Source organism: Phoca vitulina, unplaced genomic scaffold (assembly GCF_004348235.1).
Source record: "Phoca vitulina isolate PV1807 unplaced genomic scaffold, GSC_HSeal_1.0 scaffold11, whole genome shotgun sequence".
NCBI lineage: Eukaryota > Metazoa > Chordata > Mammalia > Carnivora > Phocidae > Phoca > Phoca vitulina.
In genome coordinates, this window is record NW_022589714.1 from 5,882,647 (window position 1) to 5,895,348 (window position 12,702).

General features: G+C 43.2%; 1 protein-coding gene across 1 annotated transcript in view; it reads right to left on the reverse strand.

The window, feature by feature from the left end:
- Nucleotides 1-1,262: 1,262 nt before the first annotated feature.
- Nucleotides 1,263-12,702, reverse strand: part of NT5E (5'-nucleotidase ecto) — a 56,023-nt gene continuing 44,583 nt past the window's right edge. The window contains exons 5-9 of the mRNA XM_032409338.1: nucleotides 11,385-11,539; nucleotides 9,879-9,984; nucleotides 8,869-9,018; nucleotides 7,026-7,226; nucleotides 1,263-4,225 (exon numbers count right to left, since the gene is read on the reverse strand). Coding sequence (XP_032265229.1) covers nucleotides 4,062-4,225; nucleotides 7,026-7,226; nucleotides 8,869-9,018; nucleotides 9,879-9,984; nucleotides 11,385-11,539 — 776 coding nt within the window. The 3' untranslated portion in view covers nucleotides 1,263-4,061. The remainder of the gene's footprint in view (nucleotides 4,226-7,025; nucleotides 7,227-8,868; nucleotides 9,019-9,878; nucleotides 9,985-11,384; nucleotides 11,540-12,702) is intronic.

Genomic DNA, 12,702 nt, shown 5'->3' on the forward strand with positions numbered 1-12,702 from the left:
GGTTTGTCTCCCTCTCTGATTTTGTCTTATTTTTCCTTCCCTTCCACTGTTCATCTGTTTTGTTTCTTAAATTCCACATATGAGTGAAATCATACGATATTTGTCTTTCTCTGACTGACTGACTTTGCTTAGCATAATACCTTCTAGTGCCGTCCACATCATTGCAAATGGCAAGATTTCATTCCTTTTGATGGCTAAGTGATATTCCATTGTGTGTGTGTATATATATATATAGAGAGAGAGTATATATGTGTGTATGTATATATATATATATATATATACACACACACACCACATTTTCTTTATCCATTCATCAGTTGATGGATAGCTGGGCTCTTTTCATAGTTTGGCTATTGTGGACATTGCTGCTATAAACATTGGGGTGCAGGTGCCCCTTCAGATTACTATGTTTGTATCCTTTGGATAAATCCCTAGTAGTGCAATTGCTGGGTCATAGGGTAGCTCTATTTTTAACTTCTTGAGGAACCTCTATACTGTCTTCCAGAGTGGCTGCTCCAGCTTGCATTCCCACCAACAGTGTAAGAGGGTTTCCCTTTCTCCACATCCTCACCAACATCTGTTCTTTCTTGAGTTGTTAATTTTAGTCATTCTGACCAGTGTGATGTAGTATCTCATTGTTGTTTTGATCTGTATTTCCCTGATGCCAAGTGATGTTGAGCATTTTTTTATGTGTCTGTTGGCCATTTGTTTGTCTTCTTTGGAGAAATGTCTGTTCATGTCTTCTGCCCATTTCTTGACTGTATTGTTTGGGTAAAGCACCTCCTTTTGACTGCATCAGATAAGAAAACTGGTGCCTTTTGATTTGCTGTGCTTGAGCCAAATCAACTTCTGAAATGTATCCTATTTTACCAGTACGAAAAATAACATTCATTATAATCTTTCATTTGCAAAATGTATGAGTCACAGAAGCTGGTGGTTGCTGCAGGGTTGCCCCAGTTGATTATATGTATCGTGCCAGGGGACTGTTAAAGGGATGAACTGTGTCCCCTGAAAAGATGGTGGGGGCTTCTGTCCTAATGCCCAGTACTTGTGAATGTGACCTTATTTGGAAATAGTGTTTTTGCAGGTGACTAAAATGAAGTCATTATGGTGGGCCTAATCCAGTATGACTTTGTCCTAATAAAAGGGGACATAGAGGGGCACCGGGGTGGCACAGTTGGTTAAGCATCCAACTCTTGGCTTCAGCTCCGGTCATGATCTCAGGGTCATGAGATTGAGCCCTGCGTCAGGTCCTGTGCTCATCAGGGAGTCTGCTTGAGATTATGTATTCCTCTCTCTCTGCCCCTCCTGCTCCTGCTCTCTCTCTCTCAGATGAAATAAATCCTGGGAAAAAATGGGGAGGGGTGTACATGAGACATACTGAAGGAAAGGGATGTGAAAACATGGTGAAAATACCAGCTATAAGGCAAGGAATGCCTGAGGCCACAAGAAGCTGGGGGAGAGGCTTGGAATAGATTCTCAACCACCGTCTTCAGCAGGAAACAGCCCTGCCAACTTGATCTCACACTTATGATGAGATGATAAATTTCTGTTGTTTAAGCCATCCAGATTGTGTCAGTTTATTACAGCAGTCCTAGGTAACTAATCAGGAACCTTCCCTAATTTTGACAAGTCTAGCCATATACCCATGGGACTCCATAGTCCTTGAGGGAGCAACTTTTTCCAATGGGTAACTATTGGCAGCCTCAACTCTCTTTTAAGAAACCCAGCTTACTCTTCATTGCAAACTGCTGAAGGCAGCTCTGCCATCACATGGATTTTAATGTATTCAGTTGATCAATGTATAACAATTGGTTTATTGTGTTATCAGTATGCTTGAAGATTCTTAGATGTATAACCAGTTCAGATAAATTAAAATTCCCAACATTGTCTAGCTTGATCATTTTTATTTTTAGTAAACAACTACAGGCCTCAAAACAGTTTCTACATTAGATTCTGTACATGAAAGCCAGAAAATGTAATAGTATTACTTAAAATATCCTTTATTTACTGTGTTCTCTTACCTAAAAATTGTGTGCATTTTTCTTCTCATTTTTTGGTTGAGAAAGGGGATAGGGAGAGTTATCAGATGGCAAGGGACTTATAATCAAGGGAAATGATACCGGTGATAAGCTGTCAGAGTTTTTCTTCAGTCATATCGTCTCAGATTATAGTGTTTGCTTGAGAGAAGAAATAACTACCAAAGCCAAGGAGCATATCTTCAGGTTTATTGTACAATTGAATTGCACAATTGAATCTACAATTGCAAAGTGTCTGAAGTCATTTCTTAAACCACTGCACAATACATGCACATATAGTTAGAAAACTTACAAAAATGTTCTTTAAAAATTTGTGTCCAATAGAATTTATTCTATTTTACTGGCCAAGCATAAAAAATATACTCCAAATGTACCTTTCTCTAATTTTCCTCTCACAATCTTACTGACATTTATTTATAGCTAATCTGTATATGCACAAAACTGAGGGCATTATTTTACTGCAGTAGTCTTCTTAAAGAAGTTGTAGTTTAAAAGTACATTTTTGTATCACGTGTACTTAATATTTTTAAACATTAAGAAACAAACACTGCTACTCCAAACCTCTACTGCTATTTGCTCACCATTTTTTAAGATGAAGGCTCCCATTTCTCGTTGAATAATTTATGCAGTGCTGAGCAGGCTCACATGGTCTTATGACCACCTTAAGCAAGTATTTGTTCTTTTGGGCATAAATCATTTCATCAGTCTGGGTGTTTCTTGAGCTTCCACTCAGAGGGACTCACTCCCAGGCAGAAGTTCTCATATCTATATTTGAGAATGGTCCTTATATAATACCACTTTTAAAGATCAATCCTTGTCTCATCTTCCCTCTGGATTTTCCGTGACTGGGGTGGGGGTGGGGAGGGAGGGAGAGAGAGAGAGAGAGAGAGAGAGAGAGAGGTGTGTGTGTGTGTGTGTGTGTGTGTGTAGTGTGACTAGAGTACAGTGCTGGCATCTTGCTGGGGAGGGACAGGCGCAGGTTTAGAATTACACCTTGTCTTAGAAGGTTCTTTAATGATACCTTTACATTGAAAGAAGGAAGGAAAGAGCACAGAGGCAGAGTTGATGGAATCCCATAAAATTATTAACAGCTAATACCACATGTCAGGCACTATGCTGCTACTCCTTAACAAATATCTCCTTAACAAATCTAAGTGCCCTTTAGCTCTTTTTCTTCTGTAATGTAAATACATCCTGGGTGTCCTGTTCTTCCCTTCCCTTTCTTCCTGACCCTGGACTGTTTTTTGCCTTTCCCATCATCTGCTGCACTGTTTACGTTTCCTGACTCATTAAAGGCACATGGGTGGTACAAGAGAGAATGCTACCCTGTGTTAGTCCATTAAACTCACTATAACAACAGGATCTAAAAAGGAAAATACAGAGACCTGAAATAAAGCAGACACTTATCATCCAGGAGCTTGATGCTGTTGATAGTTATGAAGAGAGGAAGCCATTAAGTATCATTCCGAACAGTAACTGGATGTAGTTGAAAGAGTGCTGGACTTGAGGTCAGAAAAGCTGGGTGCAGGTCTTAGATCTATCACTTTCAGCTGTATGGCCTTGAACAAGTCTGCTCTTGCTGAGCTTCAGTTTCCCATCTGTCAAACAGGAAATTCCTGCCTTGTCCACCAAAGTTAGAGGCATCAAACAAGATAATGTGCTTAAAACTCCCTTGTAAATGATAAAATGTAAACATTGTTGTCTGGTAAATTAAAGTGGATATAAAGGAGAATAATGATTTCTATGGTTTAAAATTGTTAATAAAATTTTATTAAAATTTGCACATGTAAACTAAAGATGGCCTTCCTGTCAGAGGGCTCATTTTCATTTTTTTTCCTGTGTATTCATTAACTTGCTGGTCCTGTGTGGTGATGTCAGTGTCTTCATTCAACAGTCTTCTAAGCTCACCTTCTAGGGGCCGGCAAGATGGTCTGTGCCATCACCAGGCCAGTTCCTGAAGGCAGACTTGAATCTCACTTGGAAAAAAATGCAGTTCCACACATTAATGGGAAGAATTTTTGGCTATTGGTATAAAACAATGATCACTGCCAAAAATGAAAGAAATATTAGAGAAAAGCTTCCATGACAATGACTTCCTGCAGAAAACTTGATCCGACCTTCAACCGCTGGATAAATTACTTTCATTTTTAAGATGTATCCAGAAACCACATTGATATCTTGGTCCCCTAGAAAATATATATACATTATTTTAGTTACAGAATAAGTAATTATCAATTGAGAGTAAGAAGCAGGAAAACCAATGTATTTCTCTTAAGTCCTCTGTAATTATAAGAGGGAAGATATTTCTTTCATAAGCAGGGATAAAATGTCACAAAAGAAGAGTAATCAAAGGTGCAAAGAATTTGATTGCTTTTTCATGTCCCAGATGTCAAATGTGCCCATTGGTCACTACTAGATAATTAGATAACTCAGTCTACTCTGAGATGACTCAAGAAAGCGGTTGTTGACATTGCTTTTGAACCACTCCAAAACAAGGGCATTAGGGAACTGGTCGAGAACAATTAGTTGAGACATAAAAGTGGCTTTCTTCTGCTTGCCTGGTCAGAAATCATTTTCGCATATTGACAGACAATGGAGACTTCATTTCCAAAAGAGAGACCTGATTAAAAAAATACCAATTGCCTGTAACTACAACAAACTCATATGCACCTGACAAAAATTTTGTTTTAATACCACTTTAATATCACAAATCCTATATCTGATGGGGGGTTAACACCCAAAATATACAAAGAACCTCCTACAACTCAAAAGTAAAAAACAAAAATCTGATTAAAAAATAGGCAGAGAATCTGAATAGACATTTTTCCAAAGAAGACATACGGATGGCCAACAGACAACATGAAAAGATGCTCAAGATCCCTCATCATCAGAGAAATGCAAATCAAAACCACAATGATACCACCTCACTGGTTAGAATGGCTATTACCAAAAAAGACAAGAAATAACAAGTGTTGGTGAGGATGTGGAGAAAGGGGAACCCTCTTGCACTGTTGGTGGGAATGTAAACTGGTGCAGCCACTGTGGAAAACAGTGTGGAGGTTCCTCAAAAAATCAAAAATAGAAGCACTGTATGATCCAGCAATTCCACTTCTGAGTATTTGAAAAAAAACAAAAACATTAATTCAAAAAGAAGTAATGCACCCCTGTGTTCAATGCAGCATTATTTACAATAGCCAAGATGTGGAAAAAAGTGTCCATTGGTGGATGAATGGATAAAATGTGATAAACATACACACGAATGCACGCACAATGAAATACTATTCGGCCATAAAAAATGAAATCTTGTCTTTTGCAATAACATGGATGGACCTTGAGGGCGTTATGCTAAGTGAGATAAGTCAGAGAAAGACAATACCATATGATCTCACTTATACGTGGAATTAAACAGCAACAAAACCAAGCTTGTAGATACAGAGAACAGACTGGTGGTTGCCAGAAGTGGTGGTGGTGGTGGGGGGGGGGGTGGGCAAGATGGGTGAAGGGGATCGAAAGTCCAGGGTTCCAGTCATAGGGATATAATGTACAGCATGGTGACTAGAGTTAATACTGTATTTGCATATTAGAAAGTTGCTATGAGAGCAGATCTTAAAAGTCCCCATCACAAGAAAATTTTTGTAACTGTATGATGTTAACTAGTGTCGATCATTTCACAATATATACATATATTGAATCATTATGTTATATGTCTAACACTAACATAATGTTATATGTCAATTATACCTCAATAAAAAAATTTATCACTAATATTTACAAAAGAACTCTCTGCTGTGGTTCTCACTCCTGCATTAGACTCACTGGAAGAGACTTTTGCCCCAACCCAATTAAATTAGAATCTCTTAAAAGTTGGGGCCAAGATATTGGTATTTAATTTAAAATGCTCCCCAAGTGATTCTGATGTATAGCTGGGGTTGAGAACCCTTAGGGCCAAGGCTTCCTCAGTCTTTATGTGAGCTCCTTCTCTCCAACACCTATAGGTCTGGGCTTGGGTGATGCACAGCCACCAGCCTCTGTCTCATGTGGGACTCAAGAGGACACCTTTTTAAGTCTGCCCTTCCATCTTCTATTATGGAATGGACAGAAGTAGCCAGTGCCTTTCCTGGCAGGAAGGGCTGCCTCCTTTGCCCTGGCTCTGCTCTCCACCCTCCTTGGAACAAGCAGTTAAAATAGCAGGCCCACCATGGTAGAGCTGAGGAGGAACCTAGCTGAGCTCCTTCCTGGAAATGTAGAGAAGCTTTGCATGTGTCTTGTAAGCACACTGGCTCCTGCTCTGGAGAAGAGGAAGGGTACTATATTCTGTCAGTGGACTTTATGCATGTGAAGTGGTTCTTTTTTTAAAATTTTTTTAATGGCCCTGTGCTGGTGGCATCCTCAGGGCCTCTGTGGGACTCAAATCTCCCAGGTATCTCCCATCAGTGGACTTCCACATGAAGTGGTTCTCAGAACTGATTTTTAAAAGTGAGGCTGGGGTAAAATGACCCCAAATGCTGCGAAAAATATTGATTGAGGTTAAATATAGTTCTTATAATTTCCTCCACTGACCCACTGCTGAAAACGGGGAGGGGAGCATATCCCATCCACTCCTACTTGTCCTATTCACACTAAATGCTTCAAGAAAGTTTACAGGATTTTCCAGATCCAATCTAAAGTTCTAGAAATGAGGTTTTCCTGTAAGTGTAAAACTCATTTATATTTCACAATTTGGATAGCTGTTTATATGTACTTAAAATGAGTTTTAAAACACTTCGGGCTTAGATGGGTGGGCCTGTGTGCTGGGGAGGGTAGGGCACATCTTCCCCAGTGCTGTGTTGCTGTTTTCCAACAAAGCTGGAGGGAGTCAGCAACATAGGGGCAGGGTCTGGTTCTGGCTTTGCAGTCCTGGCGTCCTGAGTAGCTCCCCTCTTTGGACCAATACTGTTGTCTATAAGTACTTTTGGAGTAGGGAGAGGGAGAGACACTTGTGCTTACCAGAGTCGTGTCTTAATGCTTCATCTTTTATCATCTGGAATCCATCTCCACCTTTGGCGAGGAAGCTTGGGAGGACTACCTTATATGTCTTATCCATTCGGAGAGGCTCATAACTGGGCACTCGACATTCGGTACAAAGAACATCTAATTTGACCACTCTGTTCCCAGGTTTTCGGGAAAGATCATACACCACTTGAATTCCTAGAAAAGAAACGAGTCTGTGGTTTCACCGGATCCAAGTGATCTAAGAAAGATTTCTAAGAAAGAGATTTTGGACAAAATCTGGAATTGGGGCATTGGGCTTGGTTTTCATGGGGGTGTGAGCTTGAGTGAAGTTTCAGCAGGGGAGTTGAGAGGACACTACAGCATTTGGTTAGATTTATCCTCAAGTCCCAGGAGGTCTAAGAACCACTGGCAGGGAAATTGACTCTGGCTCACAATGGGCCAGGGTTAGCAATGCAGGGAGAAATCACATCTTTTTAAAATCCTAAATGAATTGGTCAGCAACTTGGTTCAATGGCTTTGGAAAGTGAGAAACAGATGAGAGGTGCAGAACATTTGTTAGAATTTTGAAGACCCCCCCCCCCCAAAAAAAAATTTTTTTTGAAGACTACTAAATGGTAATAATTTGGGCTTGGACGACTTTCACAAAACAGGTAACTACCCAGCACTGTGCTGGAGCATCAAAATCCTGCTGCCCCCCAACTCTCTCCTGGAAAAATGCAGAATGTTTGGGGTACCCCACAGGCAGCAGGGGGGCCTCCAGCACCCTCTGCAACCCCTCAATCCCAAGAATGGGGGGTTCTATAGAGGGAGGACGTGACAAAGCAATCACACCATCAAGTGAGGCCTACCATCTATAGTAAAAAAAAAAAATAAAAGAGGAAGGCCAAAATATGGTGTCAGAGTCAAAGTTAATACAGTTATTAATATTATTTTAAGGATTAACTCATTGAACTGTGGAAATCATTATTGACCAAAGTGTTTCAGAAGTCCTTGTCAGTTTGGGAAACATTTATTTCCATTCCATTTTCACTGTGATCTGTGAGATGAGCAGGGCACATTTTCTCACTGCATTCAGAGAGGTTGAAAACCTGCCCCAGTGGAACCAGAACCAGGTGTCCCAATGTGTCTACGTAGGTGGCTTCCCCTCCCAGAAATCATCCTTGTTAAAACTGATTGGACTCTGCATTCCTCTGAATCTCTGCATGGTTCCAGACAATTATGAATAGAACAGAGAAGGGCTGTGTTTTTGTTTTTGTTTTTTTTTTTGTTTTTAGCAAAGAACAGTGAATGTCTAAACAACTAAGATTTTAATAGAAACTAGACCTCAGGGGTGCCTGGGTGGCTCAGTCGTTAAGCGTCTGCCTTCGACTCAGGTCATGATCCCAGGGTCCTGGGATCGAGCCCCGCATCGGGCTCCCTGCTCCGCGGGAAGCCTGCTTCTCCCTCTCCCACTGCCCCCCTGCTTGTGTTCCCTCTCTCGCTGCCTCTCTCTCTGTCAAATAAATAAATAAATAAAATCTTTAAAAAAAAAACAAAAATAAAACAAAACAAAAACTAGACCTCAAGGCAGCTGACCGTCCTGCTTAGAATTTGGAGGGCCAGTTCCTGTAGAGGGTCCATCTGATGTCCAACTCAGATGTAGCAAATACTGCTCACTGCCAGGGCCCTGGGCTTTGACCCTGACCTAATCTCCATAGTCTGGCAGTCCATGGCCATTGAAAGACTATGCATTCGTGTTGGGTGGGGTTAGACCTAAACAAATCTGGCCATGGAGGTCCTGTGTGGGGGAAACAGGCAACCAGCAGGAACTTCCACCTCACGTTGCAGGGTGACTTACCGCCCACCTGCAGGAACTCTCCAGTAGACTGGCCATAGCGGTGCACACTGTGCTCAAAGGCCTTCTTCAGCGTGGAGCCTTTTAACTGGATCAGGTCAAAGGTTTCCCCGAAGGGCAACACAGCAGCCAGGTTCTCCCAGGTAATTGTGCCTGAGGGTAGTTGTAGATGAAGCAAGAAGAAAAACAGCTTGAGAATAAGCTCACCCCAAGCCCAGTTTCCGTTAGGACTGGTGGGGATGAGGAACGCTCTCAGGACAGCGTCAGTTGTGTAAGTGTTCCTGACACTCAGGGAGGGAGTGGATTCAAGAGGCCTCCGGCCGTGCTCTCTTCCCCTGGGCAAGAGGGCAGGAGCTTAGGCATCGGTGGCTCCAAAGTCACCGGTGCTCTGCCCTGGATCCCTGGCTTGCGGCTGGATCTTCGGTGGGTGTTAAGCATTGCTCCTTTCCTCCAGACAGGCAATGCGTCCATCCCTGCCCCTGTCCCTGTTTGACAATGAGCCGAGCTTGGGGCTTCACCCGGAGACCACCTGGTTTTGACAGCCTATGAGGGATGATTGCAAGAGTGTCCTGAATATCTGTCTAGTTGGTTTGTTTTCCCATGTGATTATCTTGGCTATCTGTAATTGCACTAAAAAAATTTAATCCAGTAGGGTGTTTTTTTCCAGCACAGAAGACTGGCAATTTGCCCCTTTCTCTTTCCTGATATCAAGGAGGAGACTGTCGGTATTTTGAATTAGTCAGCAATAATTAGTATTTAGCTTTGTGAGTCAGAAGTTTAGATCAAGACTGGGTTCCATGAACCCCAGCTGCTACCTCAGCCTGTGAATACATACGAGAACACACAAGCATGTGTGTGTCCTTCTGTTAGGCACCGACTTGGGTAGCAGTGGACCCGAACTGAAGAGACTGACACCGGTAGGCGGCTGACAGCAGAGATGAGCCGAGGCTCCCCATGGGCATGGCCAGAGACAGAACACGCTGGGTTAACGGCCCTGAGCCCGGGAAGCTTACCGTTGTTCCTTTCGTCAATGGGCGACCGAATGCCACCTCCATTTAAAATGCACATGGACACATGGTTCCAGGACACTTCATCCGGGTGTCTAATATTGTTGTTAATCTGCAACAGTAGCATGAATTTACATTAGCTATTCTAGATCTTCCTCCTTAGGATCAGTTCCAGGAATTTGGTTTGCTCCACCAGGGAAATAAAGCTGCTTCTTCCCTGCTCCTGTGTTCCCAGAGACTTCTTAAGTATAATTAGAACTAGTTTTATGCTCTGAGAAGCAAAAATAAGACAAGTCCCATGTCATACTTTTAGAAGCAAGTAGCTCCGAGCCTAAGACCCCTGTCCTTGCAGGCCGGTGGGCCTTAGCAAGACTGGCTCTTGTGTTAGGACAGGGCCTCATGCAGACTGGCCTGCCATGCTGTACCCCCCGCCCCTGCCTCCTGCAGGCCCTGTACTTGCTCCTGAAGGCAGGACCTCCTATCAACATGATCCCTGCCCCCATGTCAGGTCCCCAGCCAATTCCCAAGTTGGCAATTTCGGAGGCACAGAGACAGCAGCCTGAAATGGCAGAATCCATTTCATTCTTTTCTTTTACAAAACAGATGTTTAGTTACAAGAAATAAGATGAATACATACTGATTTGAAAAAAAAAAAATTGTGCAAAAGCAAAAGTTTTCTCATACTTGGCGTCAGCCTCTTAACAGAGTGGTAAGCACTGCTAACAGCTTGTTTCCTTCCAGACCTTTCTCTAAGCATTCCCACACTGGCTTCTCTTTAGCTACTTCTTCTGCATGACTGCCTAGTGCTGGGAAGCCCACACTGGTCTCACCTTGCAAAGTGTGAACACTGTTATTTCCTTGGCAGTCAGTTACTGAGTGTGTATATGCCAGGCACCAGGCCAGGCCCAACAAAGAGTCAGCCCCCTGCGTGCAGGCTTCGGTGGGAGTGCTCAGTCTGACCTGGGGACCCTGGCTCAGCATAGCCCCCGAGGGGCTGCCACAGCCAGTCTGCCTGCAGTGAGTTAGAAGGGTGTTTTCGTGGGTGATATGTTCAGCCACAGGACTTATTATATAATTGCATGTTGTCATTCTCTGCTTCTGAAGGAGGCTCCCAGTCACACAAGGCCTGGTTCTCTGGAGCCAAGAGGACAGATCAGGGAGACACGCTGGCCAAGTTAGGCCCAAGCAGATGTGTTTTATCTACTGTGTCTGCATCTTCAGAGTAGCGAAGTTTTGTGTATTGAGACCATCTTACAAAAGGAAAGCAACATCCAAAATGAACAACTTCCAATAAAGGCTTCAGTACTAGTAAAGCAATAAAATGATGGTCAGCTGGTCTAGATCAGGCACCTTCCCAAGGTACTCAGTATGAATCCACCCCAAGCTTTAGTTTGGGCACTAATTTTTAAAAAATCCTCAATTCTGTAATTATCAGGTTGTCCCTCCTTGCATCCTTCCCTGCTCCCTCCTCCCTCCCTAGGCACAGGGCCCACACTCCGGGGAACCACTCACCATAGCATCACAAATCAGGTTGCCCATGTTGCATTCCTTAAAGCGGCATGATTGAGTGGAGCCATCCAGATAGACAATTGTTTTCCCCAATTCCTGAGTAGAATAATTATCTAATTTTATCCTCCATTTGTTAATGTCTGCTTTTATGCTTGGATCTAGAAGCATGCAAAGAAAAAAAATCAGCCCACAGTTAAGGCAGGCCTCACACTGGCCTACATTTTGGAGAAGGAATCAAAGATCATTTAGCTTACCTGTTATGACTATACATTTCTTTATCATAATTTTTCTACATTTTAGTTTGTGAAATTTCCTCAGAAAATTCTGTTTCTTGGTAATAAGACCAGGAATGGATCTTAATTTAAAGATGCACTGAGTATCCTTTTTTTTTTTAAAGAAAGATTGATTGATTGATTGATTTTAGGGAGGGAGGGAGAGAGAGAGAGAGCAAGTACATGCACGCATGAGTGGTGGGGGGGAGGGGGGGAGGGAGAGAATCTCAAGCAGACTCCCCGCTGAGCACAGAGCCCCACTCGGGGCTCAGTGTGGGGCTCAACCTCAGGACTGTGGGATCATGACCTGAGCCGAAACCAAGAGTCAGATGCTCAGCCAAATGAGCTAGCCAGGGGCTCCAGATGCACTGAATATCCTAACATCAACTCATCACAGCTGAATGAGCACCTGTGGGCCCACCTGGGCTAGCATTACTGGTGGTGGTGGTGGTGGTGGGGGGGTGATGAAATTCGTCCAGTGCAGGTATAAAGGGCCTGCTGAGGTTCTGCTGTCTGTGTGGTCCCAGCCTCTCCCTCTGGCTACTGAGAGGTCTGCGTTGTGACCACCAGCTCTGCAAGGCACCCCACTGCCCATCCTTCCCTGATCTGATCAAGGAAAGCAGTAAAAGGCAGGTGAGAGGAGCAGAGGAGTGTGGTCATGTATCCTACGTGCAAATGGATGATGTAATATGTACTTTACTCTGAGTCCCAGGCAAAGAAGAAAGAAAGACACTCCCTCATCTGATAAAGAACGGAACTTGCCATAGGCATGCTGCTCCTGGTGGTGGGGCTGGGGCTGGAGACCTGCTCCACCTAGTTTGACCCGCTTTGCTTCAGTGAGCAGCTCTCCTCTGGACATGAGCTGGGCTGACCCATGCCTGGCTGAAGCTTGAAAAGGCACACAAAGCAGTGACACCGTGTCTAATGCTGAGAGGACTTGGGGAAGCAAACGGGATTTGGGGCATCTGGGTGTGTTTTCAATCCTCTTGTCCATGAAGAGGGCAAACTTAAGGGAGAACTGAATTCTTTAAAGGTATTACAGTCTTGTC